Source organism: Nerophis ophidion, linkage group LG15, assembly GCF_033978795.1.
Source record: "Nerophis ophidion isolate RoL-2023_Sa linkage group LG15, RoL_Noph_v1.0, whole genome shotgun sequence".
NCBI lineage: Eukaryota > Metazoa > Chordata > Actinopteri > Syngnathiformes > Syngnathidae > Nerophis > Nerophis ophidion.
The window spans coordinates 35,718,365-35,744,757 of record NC_084625.1 but is presented as its reverse complement, the minus strand read 5'-3'; the positions used below and the strand labels follow the sequence as shown (position 1 = coordinate 35,744,757).

Genomic DNA, 26,393 nt, shown 5'->3' with positions numbered 1-26,393 from the left:
TAAAAAACGGATGGATGGATTAAAAATGCATGAGAATGTTTTATATTTTGAACTTTATTTTTAACACTGTGATTAGATGTGGAATTTTTCATTACTTATCGTGTTACGCAATGTCAGCTCAGATTTATCCGAGAGCCAGATGCAGTCATCAAAAGAGCCACATCTGGCTCTAGAGCCATAGGTTCCCTACCCCTGGGCTAGTTAGATTCAAAAAAGTGTATTTTACACTAGATTTACACTATTAACCTAATTATCATTACGATTTGTGCTTTTTTTCTCAGGTGTTTCTGAATTGAAAGTCAGATATAGTTGAATTGTGTTTACATCATGGCGGAGCCAGAAGTTGACTTTCTTAACATGGAGATATTCTCACTACTTTTCTTTTGTCGAGCACAAAGAAAATAACATTTTAGTCGAATATAAGTTGTGTCTTGGATCAAAGATCATATCTACTGCCTAAAACAGCAATTCAAATCTGCTGAAACAGCTACAAACGCAACATGCTTCGACGAAGCTAGTAAAGAGAGAGACGCTTCACTTCCACTTCCAACAGCGGCTGGATTTTAACGGCGGGACTCCTAACCAGGACAACATTGATAGACCCATTGCAGTGTATGTACCAGAAGACATGCAGGGTATTTCTACACTGGAGTCACTCGATTTCAGGCAGCTGGACACAGTGGACAGTGAGTACATAAACATGGAAAGCGAGCTAATGAAAACACTCCAAACTCTGCCTCTGCTCATCTTTCAGCACTGAAGGTACACACAGTCTTTCAATTCTCTTACATATTCTTTCATTCTAGACTTCTAGAGTGTTTGATTATCACATCACTCTAAAGAGGGATCCTAGTGGGCCAGGCCAATCTTTTCTTATCTCTAAACCAGGGGCGTCACTAGACCTAATACTGTACTGGGGCACACCTGGGGCACAATTCATGTGAGCGTGCAAAGCGCGCAAGCAAAAACATTTTTAGCACTTATTTATCATAAAAAATACATAAATAGTGCTTTAAACTATGAAATCATATCAAATTATGTTGTATGGATCTTTGATTAACCACCTGAAATTAACTAATGCATTTGACCTACTTGTGCACTTTTTTTACTACAGACTTCTAAACTGCAACTGGTAAAAGCAAAAAGGAAGAACAATGAATCTTTTTGAAATATATATTTCAGTAATCATCTGCAAATTTAACATCTACAAAAGTAAAACAAAAAATAAAGCACCCCTACATCTCTGGGTTCTTTTATATTATTTAATTTCCATTTATGGCAATGTGGCTAATCCTATTTCAGATACACAAAACTATAAAATATACACAAAACAATAAAGCCACAGTAGTAGAATAAATGAACAACTGTTGTGTGTCTGTTCAGGGAGTCATTTTCTGAGAATTAAACTGTAACGTCTCGTTTTCATTTTTGCAAAGTGGTCAATCACTCTGGACAGACATGGAAATATTACAATAACTGTTATACAGTTGACCAGTGGTTCCCAACTGCTGGGTCGTGACATAAAAGTGGATTGTGTGTCATTTTCAGTGAGTTGCAGTCAGATGTGTGCATGAAAAAAAAAAAAAGTTTAGGGAGAAAAAAATCAAATTGTGGCAACAAAACCAGATTATTTTAGCCTTTTTTCTAGTGACTGTTAGTGAGTATTTTAGCAAAAGGCAAACTGACTAACAAGTTGGAGGAGGACTCAGGACAGACATGGAAATATATTTAAAAAAAAATCTAAATGGGGCAACAAACCCCGATATTTTTAGCCCTCTTTCTGAAAACAAATACAGAAATGTTACTATTTTTTCTGGAAACAAAACCAGATGCTTTAGCTGTAGCCATTTTTCTGGTGACAAAACAAGATTATTTTAGTCAAAGTCACTCCGATTAACAAGACAAGTCTACTGTGCTATTTTTCTGTGAAATAAACTTGAATGATTTAAAAATTGGCTCACGACTTGATGATATGGAAACATTTTTTTCTTCCGGAAGATAAACCATTTGAGAAGCACTCAACTCACACATGCTTACTCCAAATCATCATTGATGCAGAACCAGCAGACAATAAACAACATGATGTTTCATGTTCATTGGAAATTCCCCCGACAGCTCGTACAGCAAATGAATATGTTTGTCTTGATACAACGAATAACGTTAGCTAAATTAGCATCAACTTGAGACAAGGATGTTGCCTAGCTAGCTATGACTTCACTTACACCTCTCATTCCTGCTGCTTCTTCTCTACAGCGGGCGAATAACTTTCTGATATCCATTTAGGAGTTACAGTTTGAGTCAAATCAAAATCAAAATAATGTAATTAACAAATTGTTGTTGGCTAACGTTACCTACCTCAGCAGTGATTTGCAGCCTCTCTCTCTCTCTCTCTCTCTCTCTCTCAACCGAAGTCTCGATCCACACGTGAATAAATTACCATATTAATTAGCCATGTGCTCATTGTTAGTGGAGTGAATACAGTAGCAATCAATTACCATACTAAGTAGTATGTGCGCTGTTGTCTATGTTATGTAGACTTAAAACTCTGAAGCATTTTTTTTTTATTGGTGAAATCTTCACTGGGGCACTGCAGATCAACAGTGGGGCACGTGCCCCAGTGAAATATGTCTGGCGACGCCCCTGCTCTAAACCAGTGGTTCTTCTTCTTTCGTTCTTTATTTCTTAGTTTATTTCAAACATGACATACCTACAACATTATACATCAGGCAATTTCATATCATTTCACAATACATAATGTCCGAAAAAGATTAGGAAAAAGCAAAGCTTACTTAATCCTACCCCTTTCCCACATCAGAGCGTTCACAAATATATACATTAATTCACTGACCTCCTTTACAGCAAAATACCAAAATTACATCCGTGAATGAGTAAAACAACAGGTTTGTAATATGTAATTAATTAATTCAGTCATTATTAACATACCGAGATGAAGAATATCTTATTTTCAATAAGGTTGAAAGTGTTTCTCATAATTCTTCTTCTTTGTACTTTGTAAGCACTATTAATTTGAACAGCCTTTTAAACTGGATCATATCAGTACAATGTTTAACTTCTTTACTTAATCCATTCCATAATTTAATTCCACATACTAAAGGTTTTAAGTGTTGTACGTGCATACAAATGTTTTAAATTAGATTTTCCTCTAAGCTTAGATTTCTCCTCTTTGGTTGAGAAGAATTGTTGTACATTCTTTGGTAGTAGGTTATAATCTGCTTTGTACATCATTTTAGCTGTTTGCAATTTTACCAAATCATCGAGCTTTAATATTTTTGACTCAATAAATAAAGGGTTTGTATGTTCTCTATATCCAACATTATGTATTATTCTAATTCAGTGGTTCTCAAATGGGGGTACGCGTACCCCTCGGGGTACTTGAAGGTATGCCAAGGGGTACTTGAGATTTTTTTCTAAATATTCTAAAAATAGCAACAATTCAAAAATCCTTTATAAATATATTTATTGAATAATACTTCAACAAAATATGAATATAAGTTAATACACTGTGAAAAAAATACAACAATGCAATCAATATTCATTGTTGACAGTTAGATTTTTTTGTGGACATGTTCCATAAATATTGATGTTAAAGATTTTTTTTTTTTTTGTGAAGAAATGTTTAGAATTAAGTTCATGAATCCAGATGGATCTCTATTACAATCCCCAAAGAGGGCACTTTGGGTTGATGATTACTTCTATGTGTAGAAATCTTTATTTATAATTGAATAACTTGTTTATTTTTTAACAAGTTTTTAGTTATTTTCATATCTTTTTTTCCAAATAGTTCAAGAAAGACCACTACAAATGAGCAATATTTTCTGTTACACCATTTAATAAATCAAAAACTGATGACATAGTGCTGAATTTTACTTCTTTATCTCTTTTTTTTCAACCAAAAATGCTTTGCTCTGATTAGGGGGTACTTGAATTAAAAAAATGTTCACAGGGGGGACATAACTGAAAAAAGGTTGAGAACCACTGTTCTAATTGATCTTTTTTGTAACACAGTTAACGAATGTAGTGCACATTTATAGTTGTTTCCCCATATTTCTGCACAATAACTCAGATATGGTAACACTAGCGAGCAGTAGAGAATATTAAGTGATTTTTGGCCCAGGACGCATTTTGCTTTATTCATTATTGAAATGTTTTTTGCCACCTTATGTTATATGTTTTTTATATGAGCTTTCCAGTTAATTTTATCATCTATTAATACTCCCAAAAATCTGGTTTCTTTTACCCTTTCAATATCTACTCCGTCTATTTGTATTCGTGTCTGAGGCTATGTTCTACTGTTACCAAATAGCATTGTTTTAGTTTTACTGAGATTCAAAGATAGTCTGTTTTTATCAAACCATTTTTTTTATTTGTTCATTTCTTCCGTTATTATTTGTATTATCTTCTGTGTGTTCTCTCCTGAACAGACAGCAGTTGCGTTGTCTGCAAATTAAACTAACTTCAAGTCCTTTGTAACTTTACAAATGTCGTTTATATAAAGATTAAACAATCTTGGTCCCAGTATTGATCCCTGGGGTACACCACAAGATCTATCCAACCGTGTTGACATGTTTTCACGCATCTTCACATATTGCTTCCTGTTGGTTAAATAACTTCTTTCCCAGTTCAATACCAAACCTCTGATGCCATATCGTTCTACTTTTTGTATTAAAATATCATGATTAATTGTGTCAAATGCTTTTGTTAAATCCGGCTGCACATTCTTTACCGTCTATTGCAATGGTAATTTCCTCTGTTATTTTGATTAATGCTATTGATAATGAGATATTTGCTCTGAATCCAAATTGGTCTCCACAAGCGTCCCAATTTTGTTGATTAATTTATCTAATCGGCTATTGAATAGTTTTTCCATGATTTTGGAGAATTGTGGAAGTAATGAAACTGGTCTGTAGTTAGTGAACTGGTGTATGTTTCCATTCTTATGAATTGGTACAACTTTTGCAATTTTCATTTTGTCAGGGAATTTGCCGGTTAGAAATGATACGTTCGAAATATGTAAGAGGTTCTGAAATGTCTTCTATAACCTTTGTTATCGTTACCATATCTATTCCATGACAGTCGGTTGAGGTCTTAGATTTACAATTTTTTTTTACAATTTTGATTACTTCTTTTGTCACCTTCTTAAATAACATGGAATTGGGATTTCTGTCTATGAACTCACTCAACCTTGTTGGAAGTACCAAACCCCACCAGTTCCTAATGCGCATACACCGAACCCTTCTTTAGTGAAAAATAAAATGTTTTGTTTTTTTTTCAAATTCAAGACAAAGTTAAATGTTTTTTTTACTGGAGCACAAAACGAACCGTGCATGAACATCACCTTGTTCAAAGAACAAAACCAACACAGTGCATGAACGCACAACAAATTACACACCTGGAAATCAGATGGAAAATTAGTAAGTTAGATTCGACTTCTTTTTATTGTCATTTAAATTCGAACTTTACAGTACAGATAAGAACAACATTTTGTTGCATTAGCTCGTTGTAGTGTCGGATAAAAGAGCAATAAGGTGCAGATATAAATAAGTACATTACTGTACAGTTAAATATATTGCACTTTTGCATATGCATCCACGTTTATGGATGTTTGTTATATAACATTTTTATGTCTAGAACATAAAAACGGATTAACTCGCTGGAATATAAAGACCATATAAAGACCACATGGTCTTTATATCCCATTTGGTCCATATAGTCTTTATATTCTAGCGAGTTAATCCGTTTTTGGCGGGAATTGAGGGGATTATTAACTGAGGGAATAAACTGTTAGAAAACCTGGAGGTTCTACCACGGAGGCTGCGGAACCTCTTTCTAGAGTCCAGCAGTGAAAACAGTCCTTGGTGGGGGTGGGAGGAGTCTCTGCAGATTTTCTGAGCTCTGGTCAGGCAGCTGCTTTTTGCGATTTCCCGGATAGGAGGAAGAGGAGTACTATCTAAATAAAGTACTATCTAATCTATCTAATTATCTTTTTTGCCGTTCTCACCACTCTCTGCAGAGACTTCCAGTCTGAGGCACTGTAGGCTCCAGTCCAGACAGAGATGCAGTGGGTCAGTAGGCTCTCGATAGTGCCTCTGTAGAATGTGGTGGGGATGGGAGAAGCGAGCTGTGCTCTTTTCATCCGACGCAAAGGAACATTGTTTGGGAGTAACATGGCGATAGGGAGAAGTTTTTATTTACACGATGAGTCGGGTGTGTCTCGACCTCAGCCGAGTAAGCTCTGCCGAACCCCTGAGGCCGACTCACCGAACCCCTAGGGTTCGATTGAACCCAGGTTAAGAACCACTGCTCTAAACTAAAAGTGGGGTAATGCGTAAAGTGTTGTGGGCTTCAGTACAGTGTTGATCTTATGAAGACATGATTTTATTTCACAATTCCTTGAGAGAAAAACTATGCCTGGTTAGGCTTTGTGTATGTCATGTGTGCCTTACTTGGGTGAAGCCAGGTTTACAGCTATGTTGTTATTATGCTGTTTGTTACTTATGTATGTTATGTTGCAGCTATTTAAAATAATTTTGTCGATTTGTTCTGCCCTGAAATAAATTGGCCCTTTGAAACATGTATTTGTCTTTGTGTGTTGTATGTAGACCACATTGCTTAGCAGAGTTCAGTGATACAAATGCATGCCAAGTTGATCTACAGATTGTATTATTTTCTAGTGCAGTAACAGTACTGAAATGAAAGCTAAAAGGGCATTAATGTGAGACTTAAAAAGAAAAAAAAAAAAAGAAGAAAAAAATAATGAACTAGTTACTTTTCACAGTAACGCATTACTTTTTGGTGTAAGTAACTGAGTTAGCAACTGAGTTACTTTTGAAATAAAGTAACTAGTTAGTGGTTTTCAGTAACCAACCCAACACTGCTTGTATTGGACTCTTTTTGCTTCTTTATCATCCTGGTAACGCAGCACTAATTAAGAAGCCTTCAAGAGGGTCAATGACACATAATTCAGTGGGAGAAATCGATGATCCCTGCGTTTGCTTTCACATGTCACGGACTTGCTCCACAGCCACATGGATTTCCTTCTATTTTGGGAGTAAAGTATTATGGAAAGTGAGCCCCATATTGGTTTAATTCATCTGGGACCTCAACATGGCCGCCGGCAGTTCTGTCGCTGCATGAACAAGCTTCTGGAATAGAGATGCACCACTAATGTGAGTTAACAGCCTTGGCACTCCTCAATGGCCAGCAGATGTAGCTGCCAGCTGAGTCCATTACTCAGTGAAGCTCAGTTGGTCCCCTTTGCTCATTTGTCTCGCTAATAGGAAGGCTGGAGCACAGGTGGCGGAGTCGAAGGTGATGGCGATGATGCAACAGGATGATGACTTTGTGCAAAAACATCACATCAAAGATAAAGGGTTGTCTTTTCTACCCCAGTTCTGTAGATGGCACATGATAAAGAAGACTTTATCCATCTGAGATTTTTTTTTGACAGAACCTAGTGAAGTTGGATAGTGACATAAAAATACCTAAAATTAAAACAACTATGGACAATTAACTTTTTTACAAAAACATGATCTATTCTTACATTGACCTGCCCCCGTAAAAAATGTTAGTTTTTCCAAATCCTTATATTGCAACTTTTTTTTTAAAGTATTCTTAAATATACTGACTACTTTTTTTCATAATGTTGCAACTTTTGTTTAAGTATGTTTCCTCCAGGAATGCTCACAAAGCCAAATGGAGATTGTACATATCAGAATAACTTCATAAGTGATACAAAATGTCAAACCGTCATCACTTGACAGTTTAGGACCTATTTTTGTTGGTTTTATATTTTTAGAGAGGTTTACTTCCTACATTTGTGTGGCAATTGAGTTTGTTGAAAAGTAAACTGCATCCCCATCCATCCATTTTCTACCTCTTATTCCCTTTGGGGTCGCGGGGGGGACAAGTCGGCAACTCATCAACTACGACCTAATTTATCTTTTTAAAAGATACTGTATACATATCCATATTTTTTATTTCATTTTAATAATGTAGTCCATGAGATGAGTATTGAGGGCTTAGGATGGTTCTGGAAGTGTATTGCAGCAGCCATTTCGAAGGGCGAGCATCATTGTTCACGATGGTGGTACGGGTGATACAGCCGAACTATCCATCCATTAAATTTCTACTGCATGTCCCTCTCGGGGTGATGCCTATCCCTGTTGCATTCGGACGGAAGGCGGTGTACACCCTGGAAAAGTCACCACCTCATCACAGGGCTATTTAGTGGAAAATAACATTGCACCGGCTGTGATACGATGGAGAAATACTGAGTCATTGAATCGGAAGTCCCTTCGTCGTTATAAGGATCAAAGAGCTGTAATTGGATGCAAGGATCCGAACAAGATCAAAATTTAAAGAGTTAAGATAGCTTTGTTTGTGGATGGGTTTGTGACGTTTGTCTATTTCTATAAACCCGGTGGACATTGTCTCATCAAGCCAGGACGAGTAATGCACTCTCTGAAATGATCCGACCCAAGTTTGACACCCTGATAATCATGAATAACCAATCGACTGTCATCTTAGCACACTGTCACTGCATGGCAGGATTGGGAGAATGTTGTCCTCATGTTGCTTCACTTTTGTTTTCTGAGGCGGCTACAGACCGCACGAGAGAAGTGAGTACTATTTTCATCAACCCAACTACTATCAAAGTAATTCGACACAGCACATCAAGTTATTTGTCAACTGTTATTAATTTTAGATTAATTTTTAATGAAAAAAATGTTTTACCTGAAATGATCCAAATACGAAGTCACATCTCGGTTGATTGTAGCAATGAATCCATGCTAGCCTCTGTCATTCTCTCTTCCATTTGTCCAGAAATACACTTCGGGATTGCAATACAAGCTAGGAATATCTCTCCCACCTCGATTGTGGACGTTGTCGGCATTATGAATATTATTTGATAAACAATTCCTTCAGGAATTGCCTAATCTAGTGAATGCTTTGGAGCATTCACACAATTATCGGCGACATTTAGCATTTCACAAACTTTTGCCTTTGAATATGAATATGGGCAAAGCATTGTGAGAAATGTAAAAAAAAATGATTTCAAACCCCCTTAACACACATGGTATTGTTACGTAACGCAACTGACGTTTGCTAAATGTCTGTAAAAACAATTTATAAAAACAAAAGAACACTTCGAGACCAACATATGACACTAATACATTCACAAAATTATAAATTACACAACAAACTTTGCCAAACTCAAAGTTCTTTTTTGAATAGCTTAAAGCAAACGTTAGCCACTAAGAATGAGGCAAAAGTATTATTGATTAATCTACTGCTTAACAGAGGTGGGTAATAACGCGCTACATTTACTCCGTTACATCTACTTGAGTAACTTTTGGGATAAATTGTACTTCTAAGAGTAGTTTTTATGCAACATACTTTTGCTTTTACTTGGGTATATTTATAGAGAAGAAACGCTACTTTTACTTCGCTCCATTTATCCACATTCAGCTCGCTACTCGCTACTTTTTTTTATCGATCTATTAATGTTTGTTTTGGTTTTTCAACGTAGGATCTACGCATGCCTGCGTTTCACCAATCACATGCAGTCACGGGTGACGTTGGACCAATCAAACAGAGCCAGGTGGTCACATGACCGTTACACGTAAAACCTGACTTAAACAAGTTGAAAAACTTATTTCGGGTGTTACCATTTAGTGGTCAATTGTACGGAATATGTACTGAACTGTGCAATCTACTAATTAAAGTTTCAATCAATCAATCAAAAGTGCAAAGGAAAAAAGACACTTTTTATTTCAACCGTACTTCCCGTCAAAAGCCTAAAGACTGATCGCACAATTCCTGTCTTCACAATAAAAGTGCTGCTCCATCGCGCTTGCGCTAACAAAATAAGAGTCTCCGAAAGCCAGCGCTAACAAGCGAGCAAGTTACGGAGTTTGCCGCCAATGTAATTCTTGTAAAGTGTATAATAACGAATATGGAAGCTGGACAAATAAGATGCCAAAAACGAACGACTTTCATGTGGTATTGGACAGAAAAGAGGAACTTTTTTTCTCCTCTATTTGAAAACGTGGACGTCTGATTCCAATCAATGCAAGTCATCAGAATCAGGTAATACACCAACTTATATTCTTGTCTTCATGAAAGATAGGAATCTATATGTTAAACATGCATGTATATTCATTAAAACACCTTTAACATGTGAACAAAAACGGCAAAATAGATAAATATAAATTATATACTATATGTAAATGTATGTATTAATGTATTTATATATCTATATATATATATATATATGTAAGATATGTGTGTATATGATATGTGTGTGTATGTATATATGAGGTAGATCACCTCGACTTGGTAATTTATTAAGTGAATGATTAACGTTGAAAAACTTATTGGGGTGTTACCATTTAGTGGTCAATTGTACGGAATATGTACTGTACTGTGCATTCTACTAATACAAGTTTCAATCAATAAATCAATCATTGAATGCCTACTGAGCCGCGTTGCTGCTAAGTTATTGTGGCTCAATGTGCCTTATTTTTTTTTATTTTAATGTACTAATTTTTAATATATATCATTGTTTTAGCTGCTTAAGAGATATTCCTGGCTCTGAATTTGCTCGTTGCTATTTTTATGTTTTATTTGTTGCCGTAATCATTAAACGATCAGGTTACTCATCAGTTACTCAGTACTTGAGTAGTTTTTTCACAACATACTTTTTACTTTTACTCAAGTAAATATTTGAGTGACTACTCCTTACTTTTACTTGAGTAATAAATCTCTAAAGTAACAGTACTCTTACTTGAGTACAATTTCTGGCTACTCTACCCACCTCTGCTGCTTAATAAGTCACTGTTCTTAAAGCCCAAACAGTCCAAAATGAGCATCTATGGATTTTGAATCTTGTCTTACCTTTTCGGGTTTGTTCATAACTTTAATATGAACGAAAGTCCGTTTTTATTAGTTGTACTTATTTAATGAATTGTACAGGCTTACACGCAACCAGGACGATGACACACATCCTATTCTAGATCGATGAAATGAAATTTTTATGTGATTGCATCTAATTTTTTATTGTTTACTAGTGTGTTGGTTATACAAACCCCGTTTCCGTATGAGTTGGGAAATTGTGTTAGATGTAAATATAAACGGAATACAATGATTTGCAAATCATTTTCAACCCATTTTCAGTTGAATATGCTACAAAGGCAACATACAAACCAAGTTTCCATATGACTTGGGAAATTGTGTTGGATGTAAATATAAACGGAATACAATGATTTGCAAATCCTTTTCAACCCATATTCAGTTGCATGCACTACAAAGACAAGGTATTTGATGTTCAAACTCATGAACTTTATTTTTTTTTGCAAATAATAAATTAACTTAGAATTTCATGACTGCAACACGTGCCAAAGTAGTTGGGAAAGGACATGTTCACCGCTGTGTAACATCACCTTTTCTTTTAACAACACTCAATAAACGTTTGGGAACTGAGGAAACTAATTCAATCAATCAATCAATGTTTATTTATATAGCCCCAAATCACAAATGTCTCAAAGGACTGCACAAATCATTACGACTACAACATCCTCGGAAGAACCCACAAAAGGGCAAGGAAAACTCACACCCAGTGGGCAGGGAGAATTCACATTCAGTGGGACGCCAGCGACAATGCTGACTATGAGAAACCTTGGAGAGGACCTCAGATGTGGGCAACCCCCCCCCTCTAGGGGACCGAAAGCAATGGATGTCGAGCGGGTCTAACATGATACTGTGAAAGTTCAATCCATAGTGGCTCCAAGACAGCAGTGAGAGTCCCGTCCACAGGAAACCATCTCAATTGTTGAAACTTTGAAAGTGGAATTCTTTCCCAATTTTGTTTCATGTAGGGCTTCAGTCGTTCAACAGTCCAGGGTCTCCGCTGTCGTATTTTACGCTTCATAATGCTCCACACATTTTCGATGGTGGACAGGTCTGGACTGCAGGCGGGCCAGGGAAGTACCCGCACTCTTTTTTTATGAAGCCACGCTGTTGTAACACTTGTCTTGCTGAATTAAGCAGGGGAGTCCATGATAACGTTGCTTGGATGACAACATATGTTGCTCCAAAACCTGTATGTACCTTTCAGCATTAATGGTGCCTTCACAAATGTGTAAGTTACCCATGCCTTGGGCACTAATACACCCCCATACCATCACAGATGCTGGCTTTTGAACGTTTCGCCTATAACAATACGAATGGTTATTTTCCTAGCTTAAAGCAAAAGTTAAAAGTTAATGATTATTTGAAAAAAAAAAGGTTTATCAGTTTGAACATCAAATATGTTGTCTTTGTAGCATATTCAACTGAATATGGGTTGAAAATTATTTGCAAATCATTGTATTCCGTTTGTATTTATATCTAACACAATTTCCCAACTCATATGGAAACATGGTTAGTATTTAATGTTCAAACTGATAAACTTTTTTTTGTGTGCAAATAATAATTTGCACACAATTTGATGCCAGCAACACGTGACAAAAAAGTTGGGAAAGGTGCCAATAAATACTGATAAAGTTGAGGAATGCTCATCAAACCCTAATATGGAACATCTCACAGGTGTGCAGGCTAATTAAGAACAGTTGGGTGCCATGATTGGGTATAAAAACAGCTTCCATGAAATGCTAAATCATTCACAAACAAGGATGGGGTGAGGGTCACCACTTTGTAAGCAAATTGTCGAACAGTTTTAGAACAACATTTCTCAATGAGCTATTGCAAGGAATTTAGGGATTTTACCATCTAGGGTCTGTAAAATCATCAAAAAGTTCAGAGAATCTGGAGAAATCACTGCACGTAAGCGATGATATTACAGACTTTTGATCCCTCAGGCGGTACTGCATCAAACACTGACATCAGCGTGTAAAGGATATCAACACATGGGCTCAGGAACACTTCATAAAACCCCTGTCAGTAACTACATTTGGTAGCTACACCTGTAAGTGCAAGTTTAAACTCTACTATGCAAAGCCAAACCCATTTATCAACAATATCCTGAAACGCCGCCGGCTTGGCTGGGCCCAAGCTTACCTAAAATGGACTGATGCAAAACGGAAAGGTGTTCTGTGGTCTGACGACATTTCAAATTATATTTGGAAACAGAGGATGTGATGTCCTCCAGAACAAAGAGGAAAATAACCATTCGGATTGTTATAGGCACAAAGTTCAAAAGCCAGCATCTGTGATGGTATGGGGGTGTATTAGTGCCCTAGGCATGGGTAACTTACACATCTGTGAAGGCACCATTAATGCTGAAAGGTCCATACAGGTTTTGGAGCAACATATGTTATCATCCAATCAATGTTATCATTTCAGCAAGACAAGTGTTACAACAGCGTGGCTTGGTAAAAAAGACTGCGGGTACTTTCCTGGACCGCCTGCAGTCCAGACCTGTCTCCCATCAAAAATGTGTGGCGCATTATGAAGCGTAAAATACGACAGCGGAGACCCCGGACTGTTGAATGACTGAAACTCTACATAAAACAAGAATGGGAAATAATTCCACTTTTAAAGCTTTATTGAGTGTTGTTAAAGGAAAAGGTGATTTAACACAGTGGTGAACATGTCATTTCCCAACTACTTTGCAAAAAAAAAAAAGTTTATGAGTATGAACATCACATATCTTGTCTTTGTAGTGCATTCAATTGAATATGGGTTGAAAAGGATTTGCAAATAATAGTATTCCGTTTATATTTACATCTAACACAATTTCCCAACTCATATGGAAACGGGGTTTGTATATTTTAATTTTGCAATTTGACTTTTCACTTCTGTGAATTGAAGCAGTATTTTGTGGCACTGGACATCGGTTTATTTTAATTGAACAAAAACAAACAAATATTCCTGTGACTTTTGCAGACGGCACACATTCTGATAAAATATCACTATTTGAAATGCATTTTTTGTGTCAGTATGTGTCATTTGGTAACACACCAGGTGACCAAGTATGTTACAAAATGTTAACCTAACAGAATAAAAAATTTAATTATTACCAAGATATATAAAAATTAAAATAAAAAGGAAACTGATGGTTTTAACTTCCTCATAGGCACCCCAACTCATCAAATTATTTCACATCCATGTAGACCTTCGGGTGCCATGAAAAATCTTTTTTAATCAGTTTTTGTTTGATTTAATTTCTTTATATACACGCATGACTGTAATGCCGAAAGGTTATTTGTGTGATTTTTATGTATTTTTCTCTAACTCTCCCATCAGGCATACATCCCCTGAGAAGCACCAACAAAAAAGACAGGACAGGTTTTCCACATAAAATGGGGTGTTTTTACTGCATTTTAGTTTATTTAAAAAAAAAAGAAAAAAAAAAAAGAAAAAAAAAAAAGCCTTTTACAGAACACCATCCTCAACGTCGCTCGACCTGGCCCTTGAGGGAAGCGAGAGATTCTCCCCCGCCCCCCAAAAATGCCACTCATGCCAACGCAGGCATTACAAGCACCCAGTTGATGTTACAATCGGTCAATACGACACTTTTGTCACATCTACATGTGACAAAAGTGGGGAGGGGTCCACCTGCAGAGAATAAGTAACATGAAGTGGTCCTGCCCCCTCGCTGCCACTGTCAGTCAAGCCCTGCCAGTGTTAGGACACAAAACAGGACAGCCCAACTTTCTACTGCTAACACATTTCACCTTTTGTCCATATGAACCAAAAACAAGTTTATTGTGTTAATTTTGGGAATAAAGTCATACACATCCATATAGATATAGATGATCTCTTTTTTTTTTTTTTTTCTTACAGTATATCAGCATACAAGGTAAGCTGGGTGACTATATATGAAGACAACAACTACAACTTTCACAGCACTGGCATTGGTTAATTTTAAATACAGTACTCAAGCATTGTTAGATTAATAAAACGAAAGACTAAAATGAACATAATACCCCTTAAAACAAATAAGATACAAGCTGGTTTCCCTCTTCTAAAATGTTTTCTCGTATTATAATGGCATGATGTACATATTAGATTTAACTATACCGACGAATATTGATCTGGAGGCAACAATCACGTTGGACTTCCCTTCATTTCATAAAGTACCATGCATATCATATGCTTGTTGTTTTGTTTCTTTTATGAACCAAGACTGAACTCATCACTAATGTGTGGAGATAGTGTTGTCTTCACATAGACTTCAGATAATGGGGACTTACTGTATACAGTGCACATCAACCCTACTGCATGATACAAGTGATGCAGGGTACAGTGGCTACTATGGGGTAAAGGTAGGGGCAGGGTTAGTTACACTTTGGGATCAGGCAAAGGGGTGATTAGGGGGGTTGTGTGCCCACGAGGGAGAGAAGGGAGTCCGCTCTGGACGACAGCCTTTGAATCCGTGCAGACCTGAGAAGTGGCGGTGCCTGAGTTAGTCGGTTTAATGTCCCTCTTCCCTCCCGCAGGTTTCTGTGCTCTGTAACACAAAAGCATGTTCAGTCCAAAAAAGGCCAAAGATTGTGGTTCAAACACTTGTCCTTTGTCAACATGATGGGGCAGTGATAGAATGTTTACTTCCTAATCAAGAACATCTAGACATTAGTGTTTTGACACTTTCACAGGAACACATCTTTGACAAAGTCACCCTGACATTTGCTAAAAACAAAGTCCATCATGAACAATGACAATAACAAGAAGTTATCTCTCTGTACTATTTGATGGCCCTGTTCACATTTGTTTTAGACACAAGTCCTGTAACTTTTGTCCCTACCCACTTCATATCATGAAACACACATTTAGAGGACCATTTGACTTAAACATATTAGGGTTGTACAATATACTGGTACTAATAAGTACTGTGGTACTAATGAATTCAAAACGATACAAGACTGCCTTTGAAAAATACCGGTACTTTTACTTGGGGCGGCATGGCGTAGTGGGTAGAGCGGCCGGCCAGAAACTTGAGGGTTGCAGTTTCGCTTCCTACCTATTGACATCCAAAAAAAAACAAAACACGCTGCCGTTGTGTCATTGGGTAGGACACTTCACCCTTTGCCCCCGGTGCCGCTTACACTGGTGAATGAATGATGAATGAATGATAGGTGGTGGTCGGAGGGGCCGTAGGCGCAATCTGCTAGCCACGCTTCCGTCAGTTTTACCCAGGGCAGCTGTGGCTACTGATGTAGCTTACCACCACCAGGTGTGAATGAATGACGAGTCCCACTTCTCTGTGAGCGCTTTGAGTGTCTAGAAAAGCGTGATATAAATCTAATTTTTTTTTTCATCCGCATGCTAATGGGCGGCGGTGATGTACAGATGATGTTGAGTGTGTCAGCACACACACAGTTGCGCATACAAGCAAAAACAGTGCGGAGAATAAAAATGGCCAAAATGGCATTTCTACTGATTAATGAAGAGGGTGTGTGAAGCACAGGAGGTAATTAGAATTCAAAACTACAGATAAAGGTGACTTTAAACACGGAAGCGCCACACTGCAAGCGCTATTTTAAAACAAGCCTCGCCAAAGTTGGCATTTTAGTATTACCACCTTTCCTTCAAACATTTCAATAAAATCATCCATACCTGCACAAGGAATTTCAAAGTAATGTAGTGAAGTAGCTCCCCTGCTGTGCACATTTAAATACGTAGACGGACACACAGTTGGCTTGTTCCTAGTTATTTGCACTGTCACTACTTGGACTATAGAATAGTTTGATTTTCCAACGCAAAGGAAAATTGGCACGAGCGAGACGTGAATGTAAGTACATTCTTATTTATACTAAGGCGCGCACGAGGGCGGAGAACAAACTAGACTTCTGAAAACAAAAACTAGTACAAAGGCATGAAACACAAAACTCAATAACTGTGACTTAAAAAAAAAAAAATACGTGGCATGGACAGAACGATAATAAAGCAATGGCATGGCATTAAGGCAGTTGAGGAATAAAGTCGCCAGGATGACTTCCTGGCAACTTCTGGTTTAAATAATAGACATGAACATTACAAACAGGTGTGAGACATGAAGACTGGGGCGTGACATGGAGACAAGGTGAAAACTAATGACTTGGCATGGTAACAAAGAAAACGAGGAAGTGCAGGAACAGGATCTGAGTGTCCAAAAAATAAAACCAAACATGACAAAAACATAACCTGATCCCATGGGCGTGACACGCACAGTTCAAACTGTCCACGGAACACAAACTAATGGAAGTAAAATTACTGAATTTATCAAAATTTATAATTTGTGTTTTATCTTTAATGTGTGTTTTACCTGCTACATGTCTAATCTGTATAGTTTTAGCCATATTGCTTGCAGTAGTTACTAATGATTGTATTTCTCTTGAATCACAGAACAAGAATGGCAAACATAAATCAGACAGCAACCCGCAGCGCTTTAGCGCCACCCTAATGGCTCCCTGGACTTCTTCTAGAGATGTGTGAAAATGGAAAAAGATGAAGATTATTTTTTGTTTTAATGTTTTCTGTAGGATGACAAACATGACACAAACCTTCTTGATTGTTAGAAATCCCACTGCTTATATCAAACATGTTTCATTGATGAGAGGATTTGTCCTACTAGTTTCAGCAATCCTTGAACTCACCATAGTTTGTTTACATGTGCAACTTTCGCCGATACTCCCACAGAAAGACGTGTTTTATGCCACTCCTTCTTTGTTCCATTTTGTCCATCAGGCGTTTTATGCTGTGCGTGAATGCACAGAAGGGAGTTTTGTTGATTTTATTGATTTGCTGGAGTGATTAACAGGCATATTTGGTCAATCCATGACTGCAAGCTAATCAATGCAAACATGCTAATTAGGCTAACTGCATGTACATATTGCATCATTATGCCTAGTTCGTAGGTATATTTGAGACATTTAATTTCCTTCACTTATGTCCTCTGTGTATTTAATTTACTGTATATTTGCATTTCTCATGACACATTATCTGTATATAATATTGGCTGCATTTCTCATAGTTGTTTGTTTGCCATGTTGTTCCAGACCACAGCAAACGTTACCTAGCTTGCAAAGATTGTAATAAATCCATTACAAGAAGAGAGTCTGCCGTTTCCTTTAACTTGGACACACCTTTGACCATTCTAAGACCATTCTATTTCTAGGCGTTATCTCACCCTCTGAGAAGCCTCCAGTTTACTAATGATTTCTAATGTTGCAAAAATGTGTAGAATAAAAATAAAAATACAACATTTCTGTCAACAAAGATTTGCGTCAGCCTTTGATAAAAGGCTAATATAGCTAATATACGAACCCCGTTTCCATATGAGTTGGGAAATTGTGTTAGATGTAAATATAAACGGAATACAATGATATGCAAATCCTTTTCAACCCACATTAAATTGAATGCACTACAAAGACAAGATATTTGATGTTCAAACTTATAAACTTAATTTTTTTTTTGGGCAAATAATAATTAACTTAGAATTTCATGGCTGCAGCCCGTGCCAAAGTAGTTGGGAAAGGGCATGTTCACCACTGTGTTACATCACCTTTTCTTTTAACAACACTCAATAAACGTTTGGGAACTGAGGAAACTAATTTTTGAAGCTTTGAAAGTGGAATTCTTTCCAATTCTTCTTTTATGTAGAGCTTCAGTCGTTCAACAGTCCGGGGTCTCCGCTGTCGTATTTTACATTTCATAATGTGCCACACATTTTCGATGGGAGACAGGTCTGGACTGCAGGCGGGGCAGGAAAGTACCCCCACTCTTTTTTTACGAACCCATGCTGTTGTGAATGTGGCTTGGTATTGTCTTGCTGAAATAAGACGGCGCTTAGATGGCAGCATATGTTGTTCCAAAACCTGTATGTACCTTTCAGCATTAGTGGTGCCTTCACAGATGTGTAAGTTACCCATGCCTTGGGCACTAATGCACACCCATACCATCACAGATGCTGGCTTTTGAACTTTGCGTCGATAACAGTCTGGATGGTTCTCGCTTCCCCTTTGGTCCGGATGACACGATGTCGAAAATTTCCAAAAACAATTTGAAATGTGGACTCGTCAGACCACAGTACACTTTTCCACTTTGCATCAGTCCATCTTAGATGATCTCGGGCCCAGAGAAGCCGGCGGCGTTTCTGGATGTTGTTGATAAATGGCTTTTGCTTTAAATAGTAGAGCTTTAACTTGCACTTACAGATGTAGCGACAAACTGTATTTAGTGACAGTGGTTTTCTGGAGTGTTCCTGAGCCCATGTGGTGATATCCTTTAGAGATTGATGTCGGTTTTTGATACAGTGCCGTCATTTAATGTTGGTTTCCGGCCATGCCGCTTACGTGGAGTGATTTCTCCAGATTCTCTGAATGTTTTGATGATATTATGGACCGTAGATGTTGAAATCCCTCAATTTCTTGCAATTGCACTTTGAGAAACGTTGTTCTTAAACTGTTTGACTCTTTGCTCATGCAGTTGTGGACAAAGGGGTGTACCTCGCCCCATCCTTTCTTGTGAAAGACTGAGCATTTTTTGGGAAGCTGTTTTTATACCCAATCATGGCACCCACCTGTTCCCAATTAGCCTGCACATCTGTGGGATGTTCCAAATAAGTGTTTGATGAGCATTCCTCAACTTTATCAGTATTTATTGGCACCTTTCCCAACTTCTTTGTCACGTGTTGCTGGCATCAAATTCTAAAGTTAATGATTTTTTGCACAAAAAAAATGTTTATCAGTTTGATTATCAAATATGTTGTCTTTGTAGCATATTCAACTGAATATGGGTTGAAAATGATTTGCAAATCATTGTATTCCGTTTATATTTATATCTAACAATTTCCCAACTCATATGGAAACGGGGTTTGTATGATTACATTTAATACATTTTACCCATGTACACGTAACTATTGTCACTAAATGGTGTTGTGAGAGGCCGAGAGATGATTGATTAACTGCTCAGGCACAAAGAGTAATGGCAGACATATTTTCCCTTTCTCCGATGACGTAAATGAAGCCGTCTTTCCTCTCTTTCTTCCTTTCCTCTGCTATTAGATAACAGCCCTGCCCGATTTCCCCATTTTTTTCCCATGGCATACCTTCCTAAAAAACATAAAACAAAATAATGGGCAGGGATTTCCTCTGATACTTTGCTATAATGCTCACCAAGGAGGAAATTGAGAAAGATAAAAGCTATGTGGAATAAGACCATGTAAATGCATATTCTCCTGAAAGACAGCTCCCTCTACATTGGATATTTGTGTTTTAAAGGTCATTTCAGCACTTTGCCAGAACTGAAGACAAACCCAGTGGGACAGATCCAATGACCGCGTTAAACCTACCCAAATTTCACAATCCAATCTTTCTCTTGAGTGTTTTAGCATTTTGAAGTAGAAAAACTTGAAAATTAGCTATGTTTATTTTAATTCACAATTAGCTGTCTTACACACAAAAAAACTATGATCAAGAGAAAGGCCTAACAAAAGAAATTGACCAAAAACAAATGTCCACTTTAGAGGACGCTGGTTTGCAGGTGGTTAACCGTAAATTTCCTGACAGGATGAGTGAAATGCTGACACCTCACTGGATTTGCCATGAATGGACAGATCATCAACGCTGAATGAAGGCGGTGTGATGCGCCGTACCTTGACGGCGCTGTCCACCGGATCTAGTCCCTGCTCCGACAGCTGTTTCAAGGCACTTAGAGCAGCCTGAGAATGAACAGAGAGAGAGAGGGAGAGAGAGAGAACAACAGATGGTCAAGTGAGTGTGGAGGGAGGAAGCATGCGATTGAGTAGGATAGTGAGTGTCACCCTTCAGCTGCTTTTCAAATAACACTTAACTCTGGGAAAGACAATGCCAGCAGGACATTTTCCCTTCACTTTCTGTTGTCTTTGGCTTCTCTGCTGTCATTGTTTGTCTAGCACAATTGGTTTAACATTTCCACTTCATGTTCTTGCTGCCAAGTCAGTATGAGCAAGAGGCATGTGTATTCGTGACGCTCACACCTAAGCAAACAGCAGCGTTTTTTAAAGTAACAATAAAAAGGAAGATTTAATCCTACACCTGAAGAATTCAAGAACATTTTGTCGGCATTGCTCAGGAGAATGCAGACCTTTTCTAAGGTGGACAGATGGTGCATGGATTCCGAGCAAAGAACAATTTAAACAGTTTCACACAATTATCACTGTTGCGCAATCACTTCACAACAACACTGTTTTATTTAAACTGCATGGCTGATTGTGCAATATACAAACCCCGCTTCCATATGAGTTAGGAAATTGTGTTACAGAATAAAAATGATTTGCAAATCATTTTCAACCCATATTCAATTGAATATGCTACAAAGACAACATATTTCATGTTCAAACTGATACACATTTTTTTTGTGCAAATAATCATTAACTTTAGAATTTGATGCCAGCAACATGTGACAAAGAAGTTGGGAAAGGTGGCAATAAATACTGATAAAGTTGAGGAATGCTCATCAAACACTTATTTGGAACATCCCACAGGTGTGCAGGCTAATTGGGAACAGGTAGGTGCCATGATTGGGTATAAAAACAGCTTCCCAAAAAATGCTCAGTCTTTCACAAGAAAGGATGGGACGAGGTACACCCCTTAGTCCACAACTGCGTGAGCAAAGAGTCAAAGAGTTTAAGAACAACGTTTCTCAAAGTGCAATTGCAAGAAATTGAGGGATTTCAACATCTACGGTCCATAATATCATCAAAACGTTCAGAGAATCTGGAGAAATCCCTCCAAGGGTAAGCGGCATGGCCGGAAACCAACATTGAATGACCGTGACCTTCGATCCCTCAGACGGCACTGTATAATAAAACGACATCAATCTCTAAAGGATATCACCACATGGGCTCAGGAACACTTCAGAAAACTACTGTCACTAAATACAGTTTGACTCTAAATCTGTAAGTGCAAGTTAAAGCTCTACTATGCAAAGCAAAAGCCATTTATCAACAACATCCAGAAACGCCGCCGGCTTCTCTGGGCCCGAGATCATATAAGATGGACTGATGCAAAGTGGAAAAGTGTTCTGTGGTCCGACGAGTCCACATTTTATAGTTTTTGGAATTATTCAACATCGTGTCATCCGAAACAAAATGGAAGCGAACCATCCAGACTGTTATCGACCTAAAGTTCAAAAGCCAGCATCTGTGATGGTATGGGGGTGCATTAGTGCCCAAGGCATGGCTAACTTACACATCTGTAAAGGCACCATTAATGCTGAAAGGTACATACAGGTTTTGGAACAACATATGCTGCCATCTAAGTGCCGTCTTTTTCATGGACGCCCCTGCTTATTTCAGCAAGACAATGCCAAGCCACATTCAGCACGTGTTACAACAGCGTGGCTTCGTAAAAAAAAGAGTGCGGGTACTTTCCTGGCCCGCCTGCAGTCCAGACCTGTCTCCCATCGAAAATGTGTGACGCATTATGAAGCGTAAAATACGACAGCGGAGACCCCGGACTGTTGAACGACTGAAGCTCTACATAAAACAAGAATGGGACAGAATTCCACTTTCAAAGCTTCAACAATGAGTTTCCTCAGTTCCCAAACGTTTATTGAGTGTTGTTAAAAGAAAAGGTGATGTAACACAGTGGTGAACATGCCCTTTCCCAACTACTTTGGCACGTGTTGCAGCCATGAAATTCTAAGTTAATTATTATTTGCAAAAAAAAAAAAAGTTTATGAGTTTGAACATTAAATATCTTGTCTTTGTAGTGCATTCAATTGATAATGGGTTGAAAATGCTTTGCAAATCATTGTATTCCGTTTATATTTATATCTAACTCATATGGAAACAGGGTTTGTAAGTAACAGAGTTACATAAGCCTAAGTGGAGCTTAATAACCATGTATTGATTATACAACTTGTCTTTGTTGCATGTTCCGCTGTACCAACTTTAGTACGGGAGACCGACCAATCAGTGACTTAGAACAACAAAATGATTCATTCTCAGCTTTATACAGCTTTTCACTAAGTATAATATTAATACAAGAAGTCATATTAATGAGACCATGGGTCAATTTCTGCTAAGCTTCCTGAAACAAATGTTCACATTTTAGCTTTGTGGCACAGTTGGGAGGGTGGCCGTGCGCAACCCGAGGGTCCCTGGTTCAATCCCCACCTAGTGCCAACCTCGTCAGGTCCGTTGTGTCAAGACACGTCACCTTTGCTCCTGATGGGTCCTGGTGAGCGCCTTGCATGGCAGCTCCCACCATCAGTGTGTGAATGTTTGTGTGAATGGGCGAATGTGGAAATACTGTCTAAGTGCTTTGGGCTCCTTTAAAAGGGGTAGAAAAGCGCTATACAAGTACAACCCATTTTTACCATTTTACCATTTGAAGGTAGAACCCTTATACAATATACACTATTGTATCTCAAAAATAATTCATTCATTTTTTACAATATGCCAAGGGCCAATAAGAAATATTATAAAACTATTTGCACCAAAATATCAGATTTTTCCAAATCTCTATTATTTCCAGAGTATTGTATCATTCTAAATATATTTATTTTACATTTTTCAAGAACATTACATAAAAAGAAAGAACTATACGCACCTTTAGAAGCAGTGCTTCTCAATTTTTTTCTGTTACACCCACCTAAGAAAAAGAAAAGATGTTGCATCCTACCATCCACTCTGCCACAACTATAAAACTATAAATAGTACCATTTGTCTATAAAACTGTTATAAGTACACCTCTGCATAACCATGTATCATTGAGATTGAAAAAAAGAAAGACTTATAGATCAACCTACAAAAAACATTATTATTGGCATTGCTTTTAGTGTACAGGCAATATATTTTAAGTACATCAATTTGCCTGAAATTAATTTTTTTTTTAAATCCTTATTTAAACATCAACATTTTTTTGACCTACTAGAACCATTTGATACTGGAAAACAGAACTAAATAAACTCCATAAATAATCCATCCATCCAAGGAGCATAATATACAAAACACTTTAACCTACAAAACAACAATGAATAAAACATGTTGATTTCTTTTTTGCCAAAATGAGGAAGTAAGAATAAATGGGTACAATGACCATGTTTTGTAATGCACAGCTTTTAGAAGTGGGGTTTCTAGCATATTCCCCCATGGGGGAAGAAACATTTACATAACTGTTCTTAACTGAAAACTGAGAATCAAGTGTGTTTTAGCTTTCATTAAAAGTAACTCATTATAGTGAATATAGTAATGGCAGTTTTGTACTAGAGTTTTTTCTTCTAATTCTACTGCAACATTTCAGCGCCTACTACTGGCCTGGCGTGCGGATGACAGTTTTCGCAGATCCTTATTGATTAATAATAACTTTGTTTTACTATGTTGTAGTAAAAAACAAAGTGAGTTTTAATGATAAAAAAACAGCCATAGGTGTTTCAGTTTTCAGTGTAAATAACATTTAGATTGGGACTTGCTTGTCATTAAAAATAAAAATAAAATCTTATCCTGGATTGACAGCAAACTCCATATTGGCTAGCCACTGAGCTGAACCACAAATTAAAACCACTTGAGGGCCACTTCTTGAAACGGGCTCTTTAAGTGTGCCAAGACAAACGGGGCCCATCTGATGTTGTCCAGGTTCTGTCATGACACACATCCTTTCTCTATTAGAATGAGCAGGTCCAGATGAGCTTGCATTTTCACAGTTCCTAATTGAGTTGGTGCTGGAGTTGCGAGGGTGTAGTTAGAGAATACATCTCCCACTGGAGCTGACACCACCGGGGCTCCGCCTGGTGGAGCACATTTAACATAATAACATCACTCTAACGCCATGTCCAGGCAAATCTAAATATTTTTAAAAAACATGCGTATGTTTCTCTTCTCACATACAAATGTAGGTTTTTGTCATTAAAAACTGAGCTTTTGAAAAACTATGGCTGGGGTGATTACTTTCAAAAACTGAGCTTTGAGTTTTTGTGTTATAACTTGGTTTGCATACTTGCCAACCCTCCCGGAATTTCCGGGAGACTCCTGAAATTCAGCGCCTCTCCCGAAAACCTCTCGGAATAAATTTTCTCCCGAAAATCTCCCGAAATTCAGCCGGAGCTGGAGGCCACGCCCTCTCCAGCTCCATGCGGACCTGAGTGGGGCAGCCTGTTTTCACGTCCGTTTTTTCACTATATAAACAGCTTGCCAGCCCAATCACCTTACAACATCTACGGATTTTAATAAAAAACTGCACACATAGGAGACGAAGCAGAAGAACGAGGAAGTCAAAGCCATAGCGACGCCGTCTGTAATAGAGTGATCTATGTTGTCTGTTGCCATCTCCTGGTGAATGTTGGCTATAGTGTTATGGGGTTGCTTTTTGATTGGCCAACGAAATACATGGTGTCGCGCACTTTACGGCAAGTGAGGGAGTCTGTTCTGAAGCCCACAGTAAAGAGACGTAACTTCATCACCTCGCCTGGTTATTGACTCCAACCCAATATATTACACCGTCGATGAGCAAAATTAAGAAATACGCTTGTAAGTTCCAAAACAAATGGAAACAAGAATTTCAGTTTATCCAGGAGAGTTCGAAGGGGAAGGGGTATGTTGCCTGTAAATTTTGTAGAACAGACTTCTCCATAGAACACGGTGGCCGAACGGATAAACTCAGTCATGAACGGTCAGCGAAGCACAAAGCGTCCGCAGCGCAGCATCGTTCACAACCCAGTAATTTGGGCCACCTTGCAAAATGGAGACCCGATGGTGCAACTTATGCTGAGACAAAGATGGCTATGCTGATAGCTGGAAGCAACATCCTGTTCTCCTTTGCGGATGTCTACAACAAATCCGTGAAGGATATGTTCCCGGATTCGGAGATCGCTCGCCAGTACGTAAATGGCAGAACAAAAGTTACTCAAAAAGTGTAAGGTATGTGTTTTTTGTTTTTTTTTAGTAACCAGCAAGCACAGTACAGTTAGTAGAACAACTGTGTTTTTATTACTGTGTATTTGATAGGTGCCGTCTGAAATTCAATTATTTCTTTTATTTATATATATAATAAAATAAATATATATAGCTAGAATTCACTGAAAGTCAAGTATTTCATATATATATATATATACACACACATATATATATGTATATATATATACATATATATATATGAAATTCAAAATGAAATACTCGTGTTGGAGAATTGTAGCTGTAAATATACTCCTCCCCTCTTAACCACGCCCCCCGCCGCACCCCCACCCTTGACCATGCCCCCCACCCCCCACCTCCCGAAATCGGAGGTCTCAAGGTTGGCAAGTATGTTGGTTTGTGTCATAGGAAATGCAGCTTCCCGATGATACATTCATATTTTGTCATAGCCTGACAAAAATAGATTTGGCGTACTAGTTTCTCCCTTGCTCACAGACACATTGTAAGTCACCCGGTCTGCCAAAGAATAAGAAGGCCTAGTCAGAGTGATCAGTGT

The 26,393-nt window shown here is 37.9% G+C and overlaps 1 protein-coding gene across 4 annotated transcripts in view; it reads right to left on the bottom strand.

Annotated features, from left to right (window-relative positions):
* Positions 1-14,708: 14,708 nt before the first annotated feature.
* The window catches only part of stau2 (staufen double-stranded RNA binding protein 2), a 315,345-nt gene continuing 303,660 nt past the window's right edge, over positions 14,709-26,393 (bottom strand). Inside the window, exons 14-16 of one of the 4 annotated variants that reach the window (XR_009809837.1) lie at positions 23,538-23,579; positions 20,597-20,662; positions 14,709-15,472 (exon numbers count right to left, since the gene is read on the bottom strand). Coding sequence is in view for 3 of the 4 variants with exons in the window: in XM_061922079.1 (XP_061778063.1) it covers positions 15,437-15,472; positions 20,531-20,662 (168 nt within the window). In the remaining variant the exon portion in view is untranslated. Of the gene's footprint in view, positions 15,473-20,530; positions 20,663-23,537; positions 23,580-26,393 lie in introns of all 4 variants that reach the window. The other 3 variants (XM_061922079.1, XM_061922081.1, XM_061922082.1) reach the window with 3 other exon arrangements.